Source organism: Poecilia latipinna, unplaced genomic scaffold, assembly GCF_001443285.1.
Source record: "Poecilia latipinna isolate Pla-1442-1.1 unplaced genomic scaffold, P_latipinna-1.0 Scaffold465, whole genome shotgun sequence".
NCBI lineage: Eukaryota > Metazoa > Chordata > Actinopteri > Cyprinodontiformes > Poeciliidae > Poecilia > Poecilia latipinna.
This window is the reverse complement of record NW_015113081.1, coordinates 35110-54390: the sequence shown is the minus strand read 5'-3', so window position 1 is coordinate 54390 and position 19281 is coordinate 35110. Positions and strand designations below refer to the sequence as shown.

Below are 19281 nucleotides of genomic sequence, written 5' to 3'. Positions count from 1 at the left end.
CTACAGAGGTTCCTGTGGCTTCCTTGGATTTACCGTGACGCGCAGTCTTGTTTAATGTCTGAGAGCCCTCTGAGACCGTGAACTACCGAGGTGTCCGCTCAAAGCGAAAAGCTGTCCGAAAAGAGCCGTCGGTTGAGAGGTAAGTTTGCCAGACGTGGTGTGTTCAACACTGGGAAATAAAATCCGTCTTTTCCTCAAGCCCTTTCTGTTTAGCTCCGCAGAATAACGGTCACGAAGCAGACTGAGTGCTCGGAGGATGCGAGTGTGCTGTTAGCATAACTTCTTGTTAGCACTCGTTTATTTTAACGCTCTGAGGTGTAACATTGTGTGGGACACTCGGTTCCTCTAAACTGTAAAGTGTCAGGTTTATAGTCCGTGTGCTTTTAGACATTTAAAGTATCGACCAGTTAGGGGGTGGGAAACTGGTTCTGAAGGTCATACATGTACCACCGACGTGGTGGAAAGTTTATCAAATAACCGAGTCTCTTTGTTGTTATAGTGTCGGTAACCATGTCCTATGGTTTCACCTGTAATTTTGCATGCTCGGTTTGGGATACTAGGGGCTCTGTTCATAATGTATACATTATTTTTGACGGTGTGTTGTCGAAAGAACAAAGCGAAACGGAGCTTTCGATACGACTTGAAACTGTTTACCGTGAGCTGAACCGGTCTAGAAGAACCAGGGACATTATTTCTACCTCTGAAGAGAAAATGGAAGCAAAATATGTGACGCTCTGTTGAGTTAGACTGTTATGGTGATGCCATAAGCTAATTTGTTTTCACGTCTAGTTTATAACAAGGGGTGCTTCGGTTGCGTTTACATTTTAATTTGGATTCAGACTCAATCAAAAATTGATTACAGACAGCATTATGCAAACTCTCTGTAATGTAGAGTTTTGGATCATAATTGGTCTGTGATGTTTTTACTGACTAAAAATTCCCCAATTTAGACAACGAAGTTAATTTTTCTGACCGTCAGTGGATATTTCTCTTTTTTATTTCCAAGAATATGAATTGCTTATTTTTCATTTAAAGCAACAGGCTACCTTCATTTATTCTCTGTTGTACGATGAAATAAGTTGAGCTACTTCACTGGATTTAAAACTCACCTTAATACTAGTGACTTTGTCAGTTAAGGGTCGGTGTGATTGGTTAGTTTGAGTTCAACTGAGCAGTAGTTGGTTGGGGATGCTCATTAAAAACACAAATTTCAATGTCCTAACGATTCCATAACTCTCCAGCTTGATGTTTATGAATGCTAACATTTGAATCACACTTTTTTGTTTTATTTTTTAGATAAAACAAACACAGTCATTGACTAGGGAGGGCTTTTTTTTTGGTCTGTGGCTCTTCAGTATAATGGAAACCATCCTCATTGTGTCCTGAGTGCGTTCAAACTGTCCATACATGATAAGATTACTCAACACAGACTTTTGAACCCGGTTGATAATTGGCATCCTTTGTATTGTATCGCCGTGTGAAAGACTGTGTCTTTGCTGCATTGTTTTGTAAATTGAGACAAAGTAGAAGCTGTTGACGACTTTAATCAATTGGGGATGCTATCACCATCTTTTAATGGTTGTGTTTCAGAAGAGGCGCAATGGATGAAGAGGAGCAGTTTGTGAACATCGATCTGAACGACGACAATATCTGCAGCGTCTGCAAATTAGAGACTGAAACGGGGACCCTGTCCTTCTGCCACGTCTGCTTTGAACTCAGCATCGAAGGTAAGAAAAGCAACTGGAAAAGAGGAAGTGCATTGCTTGTTTGTGGGGAGCAAACAACTTTTTATATTTGTGGACCCAAGAGTCATTTACTTTTACAACCGAACTTGGTGGTGATGAATTATCTGTCTTTTCCCATAGGAATTAATGGTGCATTTACAAGCCAGACACCTGTTCTCAACTTTAATGATTTTAAAAGTGTGAATATGTCACGGCAGAAATGAGGTAATAAAACTTTAGCCTGTGAAATGTCAGAGTGTCAAAGTGGCAGGTAGCGCAAATGAAGTCCTGTGTCAAATGTTGGCAGCGTTTTCTCCGAAACGCCGGCTTTTCAACGATGTTAAAGGGAAGCATCTCTGTAACGACTGCTGCCCGAGTGGAAATTATTGTGCTCATTTTAATTCATCACACAATAAGTTGTGATAGGTTTAGTCAACGTAAAAGTTTAAAGTTTTATCTTGTACACATACACAGTGGACACTTTCCTATTCACCTTTTCCTGGATTGCTTTTTGTGGAACGCCGCATTAAATTATTCCCGGAAAATTTGCCAGGAATAATTTAATGCGGAAATGTAGCTTGGGAAGACGAAATACCTCGCGCAACTATTAAAATAGGCACCTATAAGCATTTTTTTTGGAGTGAATTTTAGCTACATCCCACATGGTTTTACCTGCTGCAGCTCTGTAGCATTCGGAGGAATATCCAGATTAGAAGAACTCTTTCTCCAAGCCTTTCAACTTCACACTGCTTCCATCTTTATCTCCCAAACAGATTTTCCATAAACAAGTGTTATCCTCTCTCCATGAACAATTTATAAACCTTATATAAGAATAAAAGCTTTTTATGACCAAAGCATTTATTATGGCAAACTACAATGATCCCCCCTCCTGTTTGATGTGCCACTCCAGCTCAAGTGTGTGTTTGAAGTTCTTTTTTTTTTTCATCTTTTAATTACTGAGTGGCCTATTTGAAGAAGAATGGGGAATCAGAAGGGGACGGGTACCCCTCATCTGGTGCTCATCTCATACACACACAAAGGCTTTTTGTTTTTCTGTGCACAATATGACTATCGGCTACTTGTTAGCGTGCCGTTCCAGATGCTGACAGAGTTCCCGTCATTCTCCCCTCCGCAGCCGAAGCGGCCGCGTGGCCCGTCACGGTGGAGGGAGACGGTGTGTGGGTACCGAGGAACTGTTGTTCACGGCGCAGTAAAATGTTGTCAGTTGAACGTTTGCACGCTCATTAATCATCGTACGGGCGACAAGAATAGTAACCGTTGCATACGCTAGAGAGATGCCAGCAACCTAAATAACTCTATACGAGTGAGTTATGTCAAAAGCCGGCGTGAAGAAAAAATCCGTATGTCATTCGCCGTATGTTAATGTTTCAGTTTCACACGGTCTCACAACTGTTACCTTGGCAGCTGGCGGTTTTTGATGGCTGTCGCTGTTGTATTTTCCTGCAGTTGCACCAAGGAATCATTCCGGTTTGTAGTTTTATCAGGTGAGAAACTCAAAAATCCTGATCATTGAACACAGCCTTCGTAATGACCAACGAGCAGTAGTCTGGGGGGGGTTTTTGCAGACGAGCGCATGTTTCTGATGGAGCTCTGCATTTCGTTACTGAAACAAGAGGCTGCCACATTTCTTCTGGCAACTTTTTAGCGTGAGTGAGTGACAACAAAGGCCGAACCGTGTGTTTGCTGATTGCTCATGTAGACTTAATGGCTTTTCTTTGCGTGTAATCGCGTGTTGAAATGGACTGCCAAGTTGGCAATGTTCATTGTTTTTCTCACACAGACAGATGCACTCTGTGAGAAACCTTTCCCATCCCACAACTGTTATTTCCCCAATTGCAGTTTTAGCAGCGTTTTCATCTGTTGCCTCGTGTTGTTGGAATACAGCGGTAATAAAGTTCACAGCACTGATCTGTGCAGCCGCAGCAGGACTTGGAGTCGTAATTGCTAAGGAATGAATGCAGAAACGTGGACTCATCAGTGTTTTTCTCAGATAATTCTGCTTCATTTTGGCACAGAGTTAATGGATTCTGTCATGTAACAGACAGCGTTCACAGTATCCTTCGTTGTAGATGTTGAAAGATAAATTTATTAAGCATTTGTTGCACAGAGATGTGTATTTTCAAAGAAGTTTTCTGGTGAACTTTTGACAGAAAATGTTGGGTCTGCCGGGCCAATCGGTGGCGCTGTAACACTGAAATAGAGCAACGCAAAAACAGAACAGCGATGCTGACGCCGTTGTTTAATAAAAGACGTGACTGTCATACTCAGACGGAAACATGAAACCGGCGTCCTGAAATGTATCCACTTTGGAACCCGGTTTCAGTAATGACTCTTTCTGATTTCCCAAGACAGTGAATCCACAGCCTGAACGACAAAAAACATCTGCGAATACAGCTAGCGTCTGCTTTGTGGAGTTGGGAACATACCGGTGCCCGATCGCTGATCTTTAAAAAGCCTGACATGCCGATTCTGATATTGGCCAATACAGGATTTTTATTCTTTGTTTAATTTATTTTTTGTCTGAAAAGTTTTTTGCTGCTGATAATTATTTGAGTACTTGTAGCCACTCATAGAGCATTAAAACTACATTTACCGGAGATCAATTGATATATAATATGGATAAAATAATTAAGAGATGGTATAGTCGCAGTAGAAATCAGACGGGATACAGCGCGACGCTGCATGACCTTTGTATTCATTTCCGCCCACGGCCTCCTGGTCGTTGTTTGGATGTTTGCACGGAAGAGAGCTGTCGAGACTTGCCTGCAAGGATGTTCGCTGCTGGCTTACTGTTTAGTCAGATTATCTGGAAGCAGCTTTTAACTTTTAACAATTTGTCCTCCCGAGAATCATGAAATACAAAAGCATAAAGCAAAGATTTAACGCCGTCCACGTATGGAACTGATATCAACAAACAATCCCTTCACAGTGATGACGGAAACACTGACTTCAATAAGACTTGGGGGCACAGTTTTACACAGGAAGTGAAGGCATTGTTGTATCTGAGGAAACTCCATTTGCCTGTGTGTGTGTGTGTGTGTGTGTGTGTGTGTGTGTGTGTGTCAGTTTCTTCAAAATAGATATCACTTGGCTTGTTTCTGCATTGCTCAACCTCTGACTTAATATCCTTTCACTTGGAGATGTTTATTTTCTCTTCTGTTGCTCCATCTCAATTGGGTGCTTCACGTAGCCCTGAGCGTCAACACAGCCGGTCCGTTGTTCAGAAGCAGAACAGTCGGAGCCAGTTTAGCTAGTTTGTTTGAAACGCTGCGGGAACCTGAACCATCATGTAATCCAGAGCTTTTCCAACTTTGTTGGGAATTCTATATCGGCTAAACCTAAACCACAAACTGCAAACTTCAGTTATTAGCAGTTGTTTATGTCAGCTGTTGGGTGAAAGGGAGTTAACAAGCAATCCCTTTAGCAAAAAGGAGTTAAACTGAACATAATCCAAGCCATAATTTGATGTGGTGAAAGCACATGATTCCAGACAAAACATTTGATAGCTTATCCAGTTTTTGTAGCTTCCCGTCATGCTAAATGCAGAGCAGGCATGCGGTTGTTTGACTGTTATTAGTTCAAACATAAAGAAAGTGTTGTGCTAATAAATCATATAAAGCTTTGGTAGACTTCCTCTACTGGCATCCAGTGAATTAAAATCAAATTCATGCTAAAAATATAACACAAAGAGCAAACTTTGATCTGATTTTAATATAAATCCATATGGCGCTGTAAGAAAACCAAATCAGATCTTCAGTTCAGCTTATTATAGATAATGAAGACTGTGCTTGGATAACATGCTTATTTATTTAATAAGACCATCTGTCAGATTCCCTAAATGGCTGATTAAAGCCCAAGTTAACTTACTGGTACTGGGCCTGTCGATCCCATAATTAGGCTGCTGAAGTTAGTGTGTTGTTCTTTGTTGAAATAAAGTGTACGTGTTATTTGAGCCGTCCCTAGTTATATTTTTGTCACAAAACAGCATCAGCGGGGTCGTTCCAACCTGACACCTCGCACGTTCCATCCTGCGTGTGTGAAATGGTGTTTCGGGTGACCACAGTTCTCTCCTTTCATTGGTCTCTCGGTCATCTCCGGCCGCTTGTTAAGAGCAAGGTGTCGAATTCAGCAGCATTCCTACATGTGCTTACGTAATGCAGATGCAGATATTCGCTGAGACCTCGTAACACAACAAGCCTGTTTTCGGATCAGACAAGCAGAAAAATCCCTCAGCAGACGCCTGGCGAAACACAGATGGTGTCGATTGTTGCAGCTCTACAGGGTCTATTGTTACGCGCTCTTCTAAACAACTCATTTACCGAGGCTCAACTCTTCACCCCGCCAGCTATAGAGCCGCCTGGCAATATTGCTCCCTGTCGCAGCCGTATAATCGAACGCAGAAGTTGTTATGACGAACGCTCCAGAGCCCCCCTGCTTACCATTTGATTATGCTTTTGAGTGAATAAGCTCCTTCAAAAAGATTTAGTCTCTGTTAACACACCTGGATCAAATGATGGCTCGTTAGAAGGCCTAAGAGGAACATTGACATGCTGAAAAGGTTGTTAGTACCACCAGGGAGAGAACTAAAACATGCAGGATGCCGGCATGTTTCCTGAAGCTCAGGACCGACTTTGGACACCCCTGATGTAGACTCTTGAAAATCCTCTTTTGTCTGAGCAACACTTTTAATTGGAAGTTAACGACATTTTCTGCCTTAACACGAGCCAGTTTGAGATTATTACGCTGTACAAATACAAGTGACCAGATATAAACATGATCTTTATCCTCAGTCATATTTACTAATGCAGCCATTAACGCTCCTTCACAAAACGGAATAGAGCCCACTACATCTCAAAATATACACTTTGTTTCAATTTACCCCCCCCCTCCCCCAACAGAATAATAATAACAAAACAACAGTGTGTCCAACTTAGTATTTGTATCCTAAAAGCTTTGACCTGCTGTTATATTAGCTTGACAATTTATTATCAAGCTAAATCTGTTGGCTTACCCAAATTTCACCTTTTCACAATGCTTCCACCAGTTAAAGTCTGTCCAATGCACCAAATACATTATTAACATGCAGAGCGCAAATGTGTGACACTTGACATCTAATAACCTACCAAATAATGCATTCAAGCTGTCCTTATCAATTGCACTATTGAAAACACAGATACTGTTACTTGGTTAGCAAATTTGACAAACTTCTCATCTTCTATGTTTAAAAAAAAATACCGTTAAAAATACCTCATGGACGTCGTTTGTTTGAGGTGCTCTTCAGTTTTGGATTGGGGAAGCTACTTGAATCATTCAGCCATGGTTCTAAGGAGCCATTTGTCTTCATCTGTCTTCTTCCAGTCACAGAGATATGACTCCTGAGCAACATTTCAAGGCAGATGGTGGCCAGATGTGATTGTGACTATCCTTCTCACTGTGTACCATCTGCCCAATTCTGCTCTACTGTTATCAATAATGAGATCCTGAACAATCTCTTTGTTCCGTTTGTTTTTCTGATGGAGTGGATCTGGGTTTTTTTTTTACCACTAAAAAAATATACATTACTACATTTTTATATTGAGTAATCCCAGTAATCTTCTAGAAGTTTACTGTAAACCGAACCGTGTAGGAGTTTGGTTACAGTTTAGTGAGTGTGATTTCCTGCAGTTACACTGGAAGGAAGCGTTGCGGAGTTTGCAGTGGTTGACAGGTGTTTGAACCGTTTTTCGCTGCTTTCCATATTATCTCAGAGTTGATAAGGAAGCCGGCCTGCTTCCATGCTGCAGCAGCAGCAGCTGCTGCTAACAGACTCTATTGAACTGCAGGAAACCTCTGATGACCTCTGTCCCACTTGTTCTCACTACCAACTTTCAACCGTCCACTACTCTGAAGTGTGTCGAGGATCGGGTGTCCTTCCCCAGCTCTTCCACCCAGAGCAAAGCCAGATTGGCTGCATATGGTTGCTGCTGTATGCTAGCCTTGGTTATCGCTCTCAGGCGCAAAGCAAAAATATCTGTTTGTCTCGATATGAAACATGCTTGAATAGCAGAAAAACAGCACAACAGTTTTTTCTTATTTCCATGATCAAGTTGAAGAAATTGTAAATGACTGAATTCGGCCGTTTACACAGCGACTTAAATATTCAACTAAAAACTGCTGTTTTTCTTAAGGTAAACACATTGTTCGGTAACACTTTATTTGAAGGGGGGTGAATAAGACTGTTACTGTTTAAACTTTACCTTTAATAACATAAAGTTACCTAATTTTTAAAGTGCAATCAGTAATTCTTTTATAACAAATTTATATCAGTAATGATTTCTTGGTTAATGTCAAGTTGTCATAACAAAGACATTTTGAATAATGTCAATTTTGTATTAAAACTGTCATAATTTACCGATTGACACTTTATGATAACAGTCATAAATATTCATGAAGGCTTATTCATGTTCATGACATGTGTTATGTCATGTTTATGACGGTGTCATGTCAGTCTTATTCACCCCCCTTCAAATAAAGTATTACCGATTGTTCAAAAAAGGCATTTCAAAGTGAATGTTTTGAAAACTAATGATGTACAGGCCCACTGTGCGTTTCTTCATAAGAAACCACAATACAGTGAATCTGTTTAGTAATTTAAAGTGGGGAGAAGGCTACAGTATGACAGTGCTTTGGTTGGTTGTAATTTAATTCTTAAATTCCATTGATCAAAGATGGCACTTTTTGCTTGCTGTCTTTCATCTTTTAAACACTTTCAGATCATTTTCTCTTATCTAAAATGCCTGAGGCTCATGGTTACATTGGATCGGGACAAACAGGGGTTGTCCCGATCCAATATTGATATCAGAAACTGGTCCGATATCAGCCAAAAACGGCGTATCGGATTCTATCGGCCTGCATCTGGCATTTAGTCGGCCTCAGAACTTCTATCTGCTAGTGCTTGTATCCCACACACTGAGATAGCCGAGTTGCAGAAATGAAAAAGTTGTAGCGGCACACCCCTAAAACCAAACTGTCTGTCTTTTAATAACTGCATCCTCAAAACTAAAGAAATATTATGTAAGATTAAGGAAACACCCAGTAAAGAACCAGAGTGACCAGGGGTTTCTGTTGCTTTATGAAACATAGATTAGGTCCCCCTCCCCCACTTGTTGCTGCCACTCAGCTGACTGAAAACGCCTATGCCTGTCCTTTACCCAAGCAGCTTTTGACTAATGAACCAGTTAACATCAACTCACTTGAGTTTTTCTACAAAGAACAGAACAGTAAAAGCGTAATGATTCCAGAAATTAGAACTTGAAATCTACTGCTAAATTTAGCCTCCTTTCAGTTTCTAATTATATATTACAGAGAAGGTAAATGCAATAATCAGTGTTGTGTTAGATTAGCGAGAGTGTGAATAATTGCTGCTTTTCTATTTTGAAATAGAAGCAATTAGACCCTATTAAAATATAGTTTTAAATCTTTGTGTAAAGGCTTTGAAACTGTAATATTTAAGCTTTAAGAATAGGAGTGGGGATTTGGGACTCTTTTCTTTGTTTGTTTTTTTTTTTTTTCTCTTATATAGACTTTGCTCGTTCGGTTCTTGCTTGACTGATCCCAGTGCTGTAGAATAATTAACTCAGCTCGCAGCCACAGCTGCCTTCAGACTGAAACAGATCAATAACACCAGCTGTTTACGTTTCAGAGGTTTCTGTCAGACTTTAACCAAGCATGTTTTCCATCTTTCTCTTCTGGCAAGTCTGACTCCTCCCTCAAGAGACCAGAGAAAAGAAACCCCAAGCGTATTGGTCCGTGGTGTGTATTATCGCCGCTTGTCCCAGCTCAACAATGTTGACTTCACCTCCACCGAATAGTCTGTGTGTGTGTTTGTGCTTAATGTGTGCGCCCATGAAAGGCAGCAGTGCTAAGCTGCTTACGCTGAGTGAGGTCTTTGGCTGGCTGCACACTGCCCTGGTTTTGGGCCAATGTTTTTTTTTTTTGTTGTTTTTAATATTGTTATGATTTTCTGTCACAAAGCTAGAGGTAGGAAATGTGCTTCAGTGACTGATCAGCTTAGTATCACTGTTTGACTGAAAGCTCTTGCAGCCGTTATTATACATCCTTTGACCAGAGTTGCAACCAACTTGGATTACGTAATGTGGTTTCCTCACAAGGCTAATCCACAGAATAAAAATCTGTCTTTCAAGGCACTCTGGGCCAAGCACAAATATGCAGAAGCTAAGAATAGATTCCCAAACACACGGTTGTGTAATGGTCTAAAACTCTGCTGTGGAAGAGAGCCGTTAAAGCTAACGGTCCAAACGAAAACCACATTTTGAATCTATTTGCAAGTACTTAAAAACTACTTAAGAAAATTAAGGAGAAAATGAAACATTTACTGTCTGGTTTTAGACCTTGTAGCTAGTTATTACCAGTGGTGGAGAAAGTACTCAATAATTTACTTAAGTAAAAGTACAAATACACAGATAAAAATGTACTCAAGTAAAAGTAAAACTACATTAACATTTGTACTTAAGTAAAAGTAAAAAAGTATTGGCTTTTAAAAATACTTAAGTATTAAAAGTAAAAGTACTTAATGAATGCATTACCTAATCCCTAATATAATATCATTAAGTGAACCGATTGTATTTAATTTTAATACATTAGAAATGTGCCATCTTAATGAACAATACCACAGATAAAGCATGTTTTTATTATGTTTACTCTCTGTAACATAGTTTAGACTTAGATATGTGATTCTATGCATCATAAGCACTGAGTTTCAAGAACCCTGAGCTCCAGTTTTAAATGTAACATTTAAACTGCAAGCAAGAGGAGAAACATGAATGTAATTGTGTGTCATTTTACTTATGATTTCTGCATTTCCTAAGAAATGCAGAAATCTGGGCTGTCTAATCCTGGTGGAGACGGATGACCCGGAGAGACTTGGACCTAATTTGCTTAATCTAGTTTGATATTGTCCTTTAGCTGTAAGTGGAAATGAGGCAGATTCAGGTCTGAATTTTATTTTAGCTCATTGGTAAACATTTTATGGATGTTTTAGAGACACTTTACTGCTAATGAAACGGCACACTAAAACATCAAGAGACAGTTTTCCACTGCATCTGGTGGCAGATTCTCATGTTTTGACCTGTTTGGAGTATAATTTTGAACGGTGCTGCGTCCAGTTTTGACTGTATTTTGCTTTGTGGGGCCACAGCCGCCATGGCCACTTGAAGCACAAGCTAAGCGTGCCGCGGTGATCTCCTGTAACAGTTTAAAGATCAGTGACTAATCTCCTCAAGTCGGCCTACATCGTGTACCCTCTACCTGCTGAGAAATGTAGGCCATGCGAAGAAAGCAACCACTCACTCTGCTGTTCGTCACACACTTCTCTCTGTAGATTCAAACACACACACACACACAAGTGATTTTCACCTTCATCTTCCCTCGGTTTATAAAGGCGACCCATTTTACTTCCAGTTTGTTTTACAGGTTCTCTACTTCCTGTCTGAGGGATGTTATAAACCATAAAGTTAGAAAGCATAAATCAGTTTTTTTTTTTTTTTTTATTAGCTGTGGCGTTAACTCTCTTTGTTTTTGCCCGCTTCTAACGCAGGCGTCACCTCGGCCTCCTTGCTGCACTCGAAGTCGCTGCGTGGCCACAGAGACTGCTTTGAGAAATGCCACCTCATTGCCAATCAGAAGCTGTCCCACTCCAAGGTCTCCAGAAGTGCCTATGAGGGCATGAAGCTGGCCCTCAGCCAGAAGCTGAACCGCATCATCCAGTTCGCCCAGAACAAAGACTCGCTCTCCTCCAGCGGCTGCGCCAGACGGGGGGCAAAGCTCCTCTGTTACAGCCAGCAGGGCGAGCGCAAGCTGCTGCCCCAGTCTGACGCCCAGGTGCCCCGCTACGCCCCCTGCTGGGACAGGGCCAGGGCGACGGGGCTGCCTGCGTACGCTGCGGGGATGCTGGAGAGTCAAACGGCCGAGGAGGTGGAGCTGCTGCGCGAGTCGCAGGCCGACGGTTGGAGCAGGGACGGACGAAAGGATCTGCACAGCTGGAAGCAGTCGTCAGGACAGAAGCAGCACAGAAACCAGGGGCACAGCAAAGACGAATGTACGCTATAATAATTCCCTTTTTTTGTAGTAGTTGGTGTGGATTTTCAGTCTTTTATCTCTTTATTNCACTTCATTTGAGGTAAGACTTAATATCAGTGACTCTGTTAGCATAGCATTTGACACTGCAATAACACTTAATGACATTTTCATAACTGGTGCTTCTTGTTCCACTTTACTTGATGTAAAATAAATTGTTATTGACTGTTATTAAATCATTTGACAGTGTAATAAAGCTTAATGAAATATTTATTGTTGGTCCTACTTGTTTCGCTTTATTTCAGGTAGTGGGAATATTAATTGCTGTTTTGTTAAAGCTTTTGATTGTGTAATAAGAATTAAATCATTATGACTACTATTATGACATATTTATGACATGATTCTTAGTTAATGTCAAGTTGTAATAAAGACATTTTGAATAATGTCAAATTTGTATTAAAAGTATCATGATTTACCGAATTACACTTTATGACAACAGTCATAAATATTCATGAAAACTTACTGATGTTCATGACAGGTGTTATGTCATGTTTATGATGTCAGTCTTATTCATACCCCTTCAAATAAAGTGTTACCCATTTAATACTAAGTATTTAGTATTGCATGCAATACTTATTGCATGCTATGTATTTTGCTTTATTCACAAATTGTTGATAATGAGATTCTATGAATATAATTTATCGTTTTAGAGTTGAAGGAAAATTTCCACCTTATTAGATTAAACAATTTCATCTTACTTTTTCCTATATATAAGACTCTACCTACCAACAAAAAGTCTCAGAATAATATACATGGCATCGTAAAAACAAAACTGTGAATTTTTGCTTGTATCTGTTTAACAACCCTGGTTATTCGTCTGTACCTAATTCATTTGTTATTGACTTTTGCTCAATTAAATTTCTCACGTATACATTGCAAATGGTATTTTTCTTATAGTTGATCATGTTGTTTTTCAGGTCTCCTTATTTCCTTGGTTCCTCCTATAATTGATGGAGAGCTGTAGATATTATTTATAATGTATAAAAGTATTGTCATTTAATTAGCTGTACATTCTTAAGAAAATGAAAAAAAAAATGTTTTGTAAGATAATTTATCTTTTATCGTTTACTGACAAAAGACAAATTATATTTTATCTTTTGCCAGTGATGCCGAAATTAATAGGAAATAATAAAGACTTTGTGGTATTCTGATTTAGTGATGTAATTATATTAGTTGTGTTACCAGCCCCATGCCACTAGAGGCAGTAGCAGGCCCGAAAAGATGCGACTACGGAGCAGGTTTAGAAGTACACACAAAGCTACAGAATTTGTTAAAAACTGTGAGCTACGCTGAAGTAAATAAGAGAGAGAAGTTCACATACATTCTGAGAGTGAAACTCCTTCCTAAAGGTGAAAATATATCACAGATTTAAAAAGAAAAGAAAAACGGAAGGAAGACCGCGAATGATATAGGAAATAGCGCCCCCTTTCACTTCCGGAGTACAATGGTCCCATTTCCAAATAAGGTATGAGACTGACAGTGGTCTGTCCCCGCCCCTTTCGGTTTGCTGCAGCGAGGTCCTCCTCTGTTGAGATGAGCTGAGGATGGATGGCAGGAAGTCCGTCACCTCCAGGAGGCCGCCAATTGAACGTCTCCGTTCTTCTGGGAATCAATCAGAGACGGGCACCTGCACACTCATATTTGCTTAATTAAGATGACGACACCAGTCGTAACAGGATATTATCTGCTCTTTGTGAAGGAAATCCAGAAGATGTGTTTCATTTATTTTGGTCTTGCCCCTTTTCTGTTCAATTTTGGAAAAGTATGCTCTTTGATTTGTACTTCCACTGAACCATACTTCTCCCTTTGTCTTTGGCCTCACTGACTACCCAATAACAACAACAACAAAAAACAAACATTTTAATATTATTAATCTTATTATATTCTTAGCCAAATGGCACATTCACAAATGCCATTATGCTAATCAAAAACCACTTCTTTCTATTTTTGAAAATGAGGTCAAACAATATATCAGAACTGTTGAAAATGCCACCAATACCAAAGCTATTAAAACATGCTCTTTATGTACTCTCTTTATTATATTTATGTAATGTTGTGGTCATGTATTGTCTCAATGTTTGAAATTTATTTAATATATTTCTTAAAAGTGTATTTTGGTACAATTATCTTTAAGTGTGTTTGAAGTTGTGATGTCAAAATTGGTACAAGCATGTGTAACCCAGCTGCGACAGACTGGCGACCTGTCCAGGATGTACCCCGCCTCTCGCCCGGAACGTTAGCTGGAGATAGGCACCAGCACCCCTCCCGACCCCACTGAGGGACAAGGGTGTTCAGAAAATGGATGGATGGATGGATGTGTAACCCAGGGTAAAAACTGCCCTTAATCCCACCTTTGCTGCTCCATTGGTTAGAACGACAGTCAGTCACTAGTGCATTCAGCCAATCACTGCATCTGAAGCGGTTATTCAGGCCTTCTACAGCTTTCCCAGTCAGGTGTGAGGGGGAGAGCTGGAGACAAAGGAGCTACAGGTTTGTGCTTCCAAACAATCAGTTCATCTCTTTATTATGTACTTTTAAAACTCACAATATAAAAATCATGTAGCTCTGAATACCCAGTGAGCTTGGAGCCATGAAGTTGTCATGCACTGAACTATATATGGAATTGGTGAGTAATTAACACAATGTTTTGTTTGTTCATTATGTTGGTGGTGGTAGCCAATGCTAATTGTTTGATCATCAATTGTCACATAATCTAACTCCTTAAATTCAATATATGTGTTTAAGCTAATTGGATAAATGGTGATATCTTTATTTTGTCTTAAAGATTTGATTGTGCATATAATTGCATTTATTGCTGTATATAACTGAAAAAAGTCTAGTTAACTAGCAGGCTGGTAATTTACTGGTCCTGTTTATGTCAATACAGGCCCGGTGACCCTTTTTAGGATTAAAGGATGGCGAGCTTCTGAGAACTGGCTGGGGCCAGGAGAACCTGAAACTCACTCCATACTGGTCTGGTAGGAGGCTGATGGTCTGTAGTATTCCCCCTCCATCTCACCATACAGACACACAATCCATTATTCATCTCTTCTCCATTGGAAACAAATTGCACTTGGACATTTTCACTTGAGATATCTGGATAATGAAACCATGGACTTTTCAAATGTGTGTCAGTCAGACACTGTACTGACCGGTGGGGAAATTTAGGACTTGTGCACATTTATATGGAAGATTTACTGCAGTATTGTATGTATGTGTGTATATATATATATATATATATATATATATTGGGTTTTATGTATGCTTTGTGTCTTGTGGTGGTCACTTTAATTTTCCCTTCTTTAATATTTTAAAGTATTGAAAGTATTTTAAGGTATTGAAAAGCAGTTATTCTTTTGTATTTTATTGATTACTGACAACAGCTCCAGTAGATGAATTTAGTCTTCTGATATCACATGCCATCCAGTCCCTTAGTACATTAAGTAGTGCTACATATGCTTTTAGTATATTTTGTATATATTTATAGGTAGTGCACTTAATACTTTGTATGCTTAAAATGTACTTACAAAAATGTATGTTTGAAATACACTAAAGTGTTGTTTTTTTTTCACCAGTTAGCTGGTAAGTTTGCTTCAAAATGCCAATTATCTTTGTTCAAAACAAACTTATGTTGGTTTTAGAAATGGTTATTTTATCAATTTTATTGTGAATTTTATGAGTATTATAAAAATCATCCAACTTCATGTTATAACTGCATGGAGGCTCGGTATGTTGTGACTTTTCCATTTTCATTATTTATTAAATATCATCCAAACTCAACATCTTAAGCAAATGATCAAACCACAACAGTCAACTAAAATGACATTAAAAAACTTAATCAATCATAGCAAAATGTTTTGCACCATATCAGCCGCAGGAGATGATTGAGGATGAAGAGACACTGATTTCTGGTTCTTTAGGTTCCAACGGGTCTGCAGGTTAAGTTTCTTCATACACTTAACCTAGTTTTAATTAACCTCAGTATGCCAAGATACTTTGATATTGTGAGGCTGTTATAACTCGATGCTAACCAACCAATAGGGAGAAATTGTAGCATTCAGGCATCAGCCCTCCTCAGGGTCATTATCATATTGAAGTAGAAATGAATATGGAAAATGTCTGTTGCAAAAGAACATTTTTTCCCTATAGCAGCCTGCTCCATCGGTTATTTTTTTTCCCCTGGTATATGGTGACATATACCACAGCTTCCTGACACAGAAGCTGTGGTATATGTCACCGAATCAGTGTTGGGTGGCTGTATTACGTTGTAGCCTTTTATTTATTTATTTATTTTTGTTCAAAATAAAATCATTCAGTTGTTTGCTACACAGAAGCTGTGGCAGGTTCAGCCGCTGCCGGGGCAGGTTATGGCAGCTGACACTCTAAGTGCTGCTATCACTGCCACGATATGAGCTCGCCTAAAAGGAGGCTTGATTTGTTCTTTATTTTTATTAAAACTCTTATTTTACAGTATGTATTATGTAAAACAAAATTTTGACTAATGGATCCAAGTTGTATAAAACCGGTTCATTCATAATCAACAATCAAAAGTTTTTTCACTTGAGCATCTATTTAGCTCCTAAAATAATTTCCATTATTTGCCAGAGGAGAAAATATGTACTTCAACTGTTCAATTCAACAAACGCTGGTCATTTGTTAAAGGTTGGAAAGTGACGAAGATCCGCTCTTCACACCGCTATACAGATTCTTCCTCAGAAAGACCAACAGTTTCCTCCAGGCGTCCTCCTGAGCCCGAGAATGTTCCAGGGTCTGTCCTCCCCAAAGAACCATCACTGCAAACAGAAAAGGCAGCCATCAGTTCAATGACAGTGACACTTGGAACAGAGAAGCAGAGTGAGTTTGGAATGAGAAGTCAAACCTACGCTTCTGACGTGACTGTATTTCTCTGAAGAGACTCACTCTGGCATGAGGCATGTATGGCGGTTCGATCAAGTGACCTGCGTTTGGGTACGACAAGAGAGTCAGCAGATGGCTGTTCCCTGCTCGTTCCATCATCCCCTTCATCTGAAAAACAGAACAAACCATTCAAAAGGCTACACGTCAGGCAATTTTATGTTTTATACTTTTTACATTTATTTACATTAGTTCCAATTATTGACACTTGATGTCGCAGCAAAGCACATCACATTAAATCTTATAAATCAAATCAAATTTCTTTGTATAGCACATTTCAGCAACAAAGCAGTTCAAGGTGCTTTACATCATAAAAATAAAAAGTCATAGAACATCAGGGCCGTGCAGAGACCTTTGGAAGGGCCGGGGCTCAAAGTTAAAAAGAGGCAGATTGAACAATATCTTAAAACAATGTACAACAACATAGCAACAATTCATATTAATCAAGAATATAATATTTAATCTGATCATACTATATTATTGTCGTCATGTGAGGGCAATGCAAAGGAAATGTAGTCAATGTTTTCCCTGATGGGTATAAAGCTGCTGTGAGGGGTTTCTGCTGCTGACAGAGCTGGAGGGCTGTGTTGATCTGAGCCTTTTAAACAGACCACAGGAGAGAAGGCTGCTGATTATGAAGAATGTTATGAAATAAGCAAATTGATCTTGATTTTGTCTTGGTAATGCATTAGACAAGAAATGTGAAAATCTAAGGATGCATGCCCTAGTGGAAAAAAAACTTTCATATATTTCAAACATACTTATATTTGTGCAAGTACATTTTAAGTATACTTTACTCAAGTATGCCAAAAAAACAATATGCTTTTAAAAATGTTTTGTGTATATTTTAAAACATATGCTCAACATAGAATTTTTATAAAAATTCACTTAACACTTTAGTTCACATGTGTCAAACTCAAGGCCCGTGGGCCACATGTGGCCCGCCATGTCATTTTATGTGGCCCCCCAGCGTTTTATAGGTCCATGATTGACTTAAAATAGGTTTGAGCACGAATTGACGACAAACTACATCTTCCATAATGCATTCCGATTGTTACCAGCCAACATTACGGCTTCTCGCCACTAGAGAGCAGCAGAGTCACCTTAAGCTGCTTATTGATTTTACCAGCGAATAAAACTGAGACTTCGACAAGCTAACATCAAAACGTCCAAGAAAAGAAAAATCGATCTACAAGTAAGACTGTGAATGAAGATGTGTTAGTTGGTGTCAGGGCGGCAGACTTTTTTTGTTATCCGTTATCTTGACCGACAACATAAAAAAAAAAAATTGGCCCTGTACTATTTTTATCCGTGAAATTATAATCATATTAACATCGGCTATTTAGTCGCATTTTATGCGGTTTAGTTAATATTCACCGTGAATCCAGATCCCATCACAAATTAAGCAGATAAATGTATCTACATTTTGCTCGTAGTGACAAAAACCAGTGACTGTGGCCCCAATAACTTTTAATAAATTAAATTAAGCTACTTCACTTAAATTAGCATCACTTCACCCGCTGGGGTCTGAACCTTCCTCCCAGTTCAAATCTGCAGAAAAACCTGCGCTAATTCATCAGTCAGTTGGATCTGTCTGATACAAACATATCAACTGAACTCTGAGTGTTTTACCCTGCGGGGTCCGGTGTGCGCTTTAAGGATTTTATTTATTTTTTTTTTCGCTTCTCCGAAACGGACAGATGTCACGTCTGCAGCTCCTCCAGATCGCCGCTCTCCTGGGTAACATGAACCCAGAAGGCTCCATTTGTTAAATCCGCTGGATGAGTTACTCCCAGCGGTTTTTAATTCTTCGCAGTGGCGTAACGTAACTGCCTCCGCAGTGGTTGAGCAGCAGACTGCGCATGTTACAATCTAATTAACTTTTGCATCGTCATTTATTTCCTCAAGATAAACTGCCGGCTCCTCAAGTGGATTAACACAATGTTGCATTCTCTTTAGTTTTCTCTGGTCTGTAATGGAAACTTGAATTTAACGCGCCATTTCAAACAAAGGTTTCAAATGCGTTTCCTAACCAGAAGCTCCAAAGAGTTATTTAACAATATGAGGTGTTCAATTTATTTTTAACATTGTATTTTCATACATTTTATGCTAGGGGTGCCCAAGTCTAGTTTTCCAGAGCTACCATCTGCAACTTTAGTTCCTTCTCTAACACACCTGGATCATTTACTCATTATAAGGCTCTACAGAACTGAGTTGCTGCTAATGAGGGAAGTCAACCTTTTGTCTGGGGTGTGTTTTAGCAGGGATGCATCTAAAAGTTGCAGTCTGAAGGACTGCAGCTGGGCACTCCTGATTTGTACCGTCAATGTGGCCCTTTGAGGGTGGCCAATATGCTGAAGTGGCCCTCGGTGAAATTGAGTTTGACACCCCTGCTTTAGTTGGAAAGTAAACTATTAAATATGCTGAAATTTTGGTATGTTTTAAATTACATCCGAGTGTATACTTTAGGCTAACAAAGTTTGCCTTT

The 19281-nt window shown here is 39.4% G+C and overlaps 1 protein-coding gene and 1 long non-coding RNA gene across 2 annotated transcripts in view; one reads left to right on the top strand and one right to left on the bottom strand.

Annotated features, from left to right (window-relative positions):
* Positions 1 to 19281, top strand: part of cunh21orf91 (chromosome unknown C21orf91 homolog) — a 25684-nt gene continuing 6403 nt past the window's right edge. The window contains exons 1-3 of the mRNA XM_015039187.1: positions 1 to 139; positions 1591 to 1727; positions 11341 to 11841. Coding sequence (XP_014894673.1) covers positions 1601 to 1727; positions 11341 to 11841 — 628 coding nt within the window. The 5' untranslated portion in view covers positions 1 to 139; positions 1591 to 1600. The remainder of the gene's footprint in view (positions 140 to 1590; positions 1728 to 11340; positions 11842 to 19281) is intronic.
* LOC106951562 (uncharacterized) lies at positions 15449 to 17073 on the bottom strand. The gene is made up of 2 exons (XR_001425835.1): positions 16763 to 17073; positions 15449 to 16672 (listed from the first exon to the last, which is right to left on the bottom strand). It is a non-coding gene; the product is annotated as an uncharacterized LOC106951562 (long non-coding RNA).